Source organism: Cyprinodon variegatus, unplaced genomic scaffold (assembly GCF_000732505.1).
Source record: "Cyprinodon variegatus isolate N-32 unplaced genomic scaffold, C_variegatus-1.0 Scaffold81, whole genome shotgun sequence".
NCBI classification, from domain to species: Eukaryota; Metazoa; Chordata; class Actinopteri; order Cyprinodontiformes; family Cyprinodontidae; genus Cyprinodon; species Cyprinodon variegatus.
Genome location: NW_015150534.1, coordinates 1,019,013 through 1,024,440, shown reverse-complemented (window position 1 = coordinate 1,024,440; position 5,428 = coordinate 1,019,013). Strand labels below are relative to the sequence as shown.

Sequence of the window (5,428 nt, the reverse complement as noted above, 5' to 3'; positions counted from 1 at the left end):
TAGTTATGTATAATATATTACATTTCTGACTGTATATCCCTGTAATTATTACACACGCTTTAATGCAAAATTTTGCAAGGTAACGCAATACTTTTGCGAGGGAACGCAAATGAAAAAAAAATTCCCCATGTCTCCTAGGGGGCTCCGTAGTAAACAGCCAGTTTATAAAAAAAAGGTCTCTGGAGACTATAGACTAATGGTGCCTCTCTTGCTTTGGCACCTTATTTATTTAGACCACACTTCATCCTTCCACTCAACTTTCCTTTAATATGGTTGCAGGATCTTGTGTACAGCCACCATCTGTAGTGATGTGTTCAAATGGGGAGTTGTTAATCTATATCTTATTCCTTAAAAAAATGACTAAAATGCTTCAAATATTTCTGCATTTTCCACTTTTAAAATAAAGCAACTTTTTTTTTTTATAGGGCAATTTCCTCAATTCCATCCTAATGTTCATAGAACAGGCGTGGGATTCATTCATGATTGTTGGCGGTCCTTCAAACTTCCTCCAGAGAGCAAAGCGGAAGCTCTAAAGCAGGAAAAAAAAGCAGAGTGACAGAAAGCAGCGCTCTTTTCTCTGGCCTCTGTTCCTTTAATAAACTCATGCTTATCTACTGTAACAAATGTCTCGCTGCCATCATCAAGTCCAGGCGAGGAGGGAGGAGTTTTTAATGTTCAGTTTGTTCTAAGGATCGATGTCTGCTGGCATCGCCTCTCCCCCTTCTCCGCCTGCACCGTGCGTAATAATCCAGCGAACCATTAACCACTGCGCCTCTTTGCTTCCTTCTTCTTACGCGCAGATTTTTATCCACGGAGGCAAGAAAACAAGAAGAGCAGGAGCAGCTCTGCTGCGGACTGACTGACTGACACACGTCGATCAACACGCAAGGCTCTGATGGACAAAAGCGGATGGTGAAAAGAGCCCGGAGGAAGAGGAGGAAGAGGAAGAGCCGCGGCTGATTCATCCGCTCCTCGCTTCTTTTGAAGGAAAATAAACAATCCTCGGATTCTTTTCTTTCCAAAAAAAAAAAAGGACAAAACAATAAAAAGAAAGATCGAGGAAGTGTGAGAGGAGCAATAAGAGGCAGACTGCGCGCTCTGTGCTCCGGGTGCGTGTGAGTGCGTGAATGCGTGGACTGTCGCTCACACCGCATTCAGATTTCACCTGGACACGCAGAGAGCCGCGACTCCAGAAAGAGGAAGAAAAGCAGAAATGCCGCGGAGGAAGCAGCAAGCGCCCAAACGGGCGGCGGGTAAGAAACCACTCTGGCTTTTTTTCCCTTTCTGTGTGGAAAACCGCTTTTTTAGCAAAATTCCAACTTTAATCCAGTGGGACCCTCCGCCTGCCTCCCTCCTGTGTGTCCCAGGACCCCCCCACTCCCCCCAGCTAAGCAGGAATTTGGTACTTTATTCAGGACAGAGTTATATAACAGTAAATAACCTGAGCGCAGACTCTGAACAGCTGTCTTTCCTCCAGATGGGACCCATCAGGGGTCCTTCTTCTACCACTTTGGGCCCCTGAGGTCGGAGGTGTTGGCTGCGCTCAGCAGAGGACCAGTTATTCTAACAAATAACAACGAGATTCCCACCGTATGCTCAGCTGGGGTTAAAAAATACAAATTTATGTTTGCCTTAAAACAAAAAAACAGGTATAAGGTAACCATGTGCGCGTTTAAATGAAGAAATACGGGAAAAACTGATTTATATTATATATTTTAGGATATAATATATATATTTCATATTAGTTTGATTAGAAAGAATTGACCTAAAGAAACATTTTACAACCTGCTTGTTTTTAATGGTTTTATATGATCAGAATAAGCAGTTTTATTCAATATAAGCCAACCTTAACCCAGCTGTTCATGGTGCTTCCCAAACTTTTCTTGATTCATTTTTAACAAATTTAAGAAAAAAAAAATCAACAACATCAAACCACGTCTCATTTAAATAAACTCCTTTAACTCTCTATTGAAAAAGTCTAATCATTATTACCATCCACATTGTCAGTACCTTTTAAAATCGGTCATTTCTAGCTAACTTCAGCTGTAATTACACTGAACCCCCCATAGAGGGCGCATCTCTTCACTTTTGGAGCCAGTGCCTCAACAGTGATTTACTTCCTGACTTTGATTTTTGCTTGAAAATATCTCCGAATGATGTATGACAAGTGTAGTTGCTTTTCTTTTAGCCAGCTGACTGGCAGTGAGCAGCAAAAAAAAAAGAAGAAAAAAAGTAGTAATCTTTTCTATTGTAGGAACGATTTAACGGACATGTTTAAGCCGTTTGGAGGAAATTTGTATTATTATGAGACGTGATACCTGGGCCGTGTCTAAATAAGGGTTAAAGAAACATCCATTGTTTGTTTTTTTTCATTTTTTAAGCTACAAGCAGCTACGGGGTATTGCTTATCCCACTGATCAGAAACTTTTTCTCACGTTTAAAGGATTGTTTAAAGAAAAAAAAAGTAATCTCTGTGTGTGTTTTTTCGTTTTGACCCGCATGAAGTGCAGAGGAGGGGCTGAAAGATGTGCTGCTGCCACTGTATCCATAGCAGTTGAACTCTGTATGAACTCTTCATAATCTTATGGACAAATGGAGAATGGGTTGCACTCCCTCACTCACACACACACACTTACTGGAGGTCTATCCAGGAGAAAAAAGTCAAACACACCTCCACAACATACAGGGGGGTTTGTTTTCCTCTACAGAAGGTCACATCATTTGCTTGTAGAATTCATCACCTTCATCCTCTGATGCTTATTCTGTGATCTCCTGTTTACTCCGACTGAAAAAAATGCAGAAAAAAAATGACAAACCTCAACATAAAACCAGCTCTTTCATTTCCTGCACTCCCTTTTTATTTTTTCCTGAAAGTTCCCTTCAAACAAATAGCTTCAGCAGCGACGGAGCTGCTGGATTAAACCCAGATTGATCAAGGGCATTCTGGCGCTATGAGGATGCAATTACTTGGTCATGGTGCGCTGAGGAGTTATCAGTCTTTATTACGGCTGCGGATGTAGCAACCAGATGGCGATTGTTCTCTGCCAAATAATAGCATCTCTTCACAGCCGCTTAAGATACCGAGACCCTTATCTGGTCGACACACTCTCCGTTTACGCGCATTCAAACGGTAAACATTTCTTCTTCTTTTTCCCACACCCGAGGCTCGGAAAAGCCTCCTTTTTTCCCTGCGAAAACAATGCCCCCCAGCTTTTATTCTGAGAACTTTTGAGAAGATGCCTAAGTGATCCCTTTACACGCTCTCAGCTGCCTTTCGCCTGTACTCTGGTAAATGTGTCAGCCCTACAGAGAAATAAGCCTTCCAGAAGAGTTTCTTCATTGTTGAGGTAATTGTCTCCTCTTTGACAGGCACATTCATCAGTGGCTTAATGGTCAATCAAAAGTTGGCAGGCAGAGTGTTTTCATTCTTTCCTATCCACTACATTAGGAATACTTAATCAAAATGTCTCCCGGTAATGGCTGTGAAGAGTTCATGACTGACTGATCCGTTGTCTGTGGCGATAGAAAATTAACAGCTCGGCACCGGAGAGATGTGGGCCCGCAGATAAACAAATTGTGCATTAATATTTCATCTTCAAGACCTGGGATGTGCTATCAAGCGGTGGAATATTCCTGGGCTGTGTTGTCATTTTTCTCTTGTCCTTTTTTTTTTGCCCCCCCCCCACCTCTCCTGTATACTTGAAGGCTTTTTGCAGCTGTAACTCATTTCACTTGATGACTTTACTGGGGTTACAGAGAGTGACGACAAATTGATTACCTGGCAGAGCAAGAACGGATCGAGGAGAGGCGCGGGCTGACAGTCATGTTATAATAATATGTTTAATGATGTGTGGAGGGGGGAACAAGGAGAGAGCTGTATTGGAATAAGAGCACGGTGCAAAGAAATAGGTTTCATTTTATTTATATATTTATTTTTTGTTGTATTTTTTTAAATCTTTCCTTTTTTTGTTGTTTTTTTTGGCCAAAACAATCACAAATCTGTGTTTAGGCATTTATCATCAGGGATTCCAATGTGCTTGTTTAAGACCAGTGCCAATACCGATTAGTTTTACACAAGTTTAACCGATCCATGAAATGTGCTGCCAATTTTTTTTATTTTTGGACAATTATAAAACTCAGTTTAACAAAAAATATTAACAAAAAAAGAGACTTATTAACGATAGACCGCAGAAAAAGAAGGGCAGCGATGAAAGCCATTCCATAATTAATCAGCGATTGCGTGCACGCATCGGCCGAACTTGATTATACAAAAAAACATGCTAATATCGGCTAAAAATATCGACCGGCTAATGCGTCTGTCTGTTTCTAGTCGGAACCTCCTAGAACCATTGGGTCTTGGGACACTAAAGATTGACAGATACAGCATTTTTTTAAAATACTGATTACTTTACCATCAGTCTAACGATCCCTGATATGTGCTACCAATTTTTTTATTTTTTGGACTATTACAAAACTCAGTTTAACAAAAAATATTAACAAAAAAACAGACTTATTAACATTAGATAGCAGAAAAAGGAGGGCAGCGATGAAAGCCATACAATAATTAATCAGCGATTGCGTGCATGTATCGGCCGAACTTGATAATCCAAAAAAAGCATGCTAATATTGGCTAAAAATATCGACCGGCTAATGCGTCTGTCTGTTTCTAGTCAGAACCTCCCACCACCACCATTGGGTCTTGGGACACTAAAGATTGACAGATACAGCATTTTTTTAAAGACCGATACCGATTACTTTACCATCAGTCGAACGATCGCAGATATGTGCTGCCGATTTTTTATATTTCAGGCAAGCTCAGTTTAACAAAAATTGGTAAGAAAAAAAAGAGATTTCATTAACAATAGACAGCAGAGAAAGGAGGGCAGCGATGAAAGCCATTCACTAATTAATCAGTGAGTGCGTGCACGTATCGGCCGATGCCGATAATGCAAAAAAAGCATGCTAATATCGGCTAAAATATTGACCGTCCAACGTGTCTGTCTGTTTCTAGTCAGAACCCCCCCACCACCACCATTGGGTCTTGGGACACTAAAGATTGACAGATACAGCATTTTTTTAAAGACCGATACGGATTACTTTACCATCAGTCGAACGATCGCAGATATGTGCTGCCAATTTTTTATTTTTTGGACAATTACAAAACTCAGTTTAACAAAAAATATTAACAAAAAAACAGACTTATTAACATTAGATAGCAGAAAAAGGAGGGCAGCGATGAAAGCCATTCCATAATTAATCAGAGATTGCTTGCATGTATCGGCCGAACTTGATAAGGCAAAAAAACATGCTAATATCGGCTAAAAAATATCAACCGGCTAATGCGTCTGTCTGTTTCTAGTCAGAACTTCCCACCACCATTGAGTCTTGGGACACTAAAGATTGACAGATACAGCATTTTTTTAAAGAC

The 5,428-nt window shown here is 40.5% G+C and overlaps 1 protein-coding gene across 1 annotated transcript in view; it reads left to right on the top strand.

The window, feature by feature from the left end:
• Positions 1-449: 449 nt before the first annotated feature.
• The window catches only part of tshz2 (teashirt zinc finger homeobox 2), a 100,872-nt gene continuing 95,893 nt past the window's right edge, over positions 450-5,428 (top strand). The window contains exon 1 of the mRNA XM_015373149.1: positions 450-1,253. Within this exon, the coding sequence (XP_015228635.1) occupies positions 1,214-1,253 (40 nt within the window). The 5' untranslated portion in view covers positions 450-1,213. The remainder of the gene's footprint in view (positions 1,254-5,428) is intronic.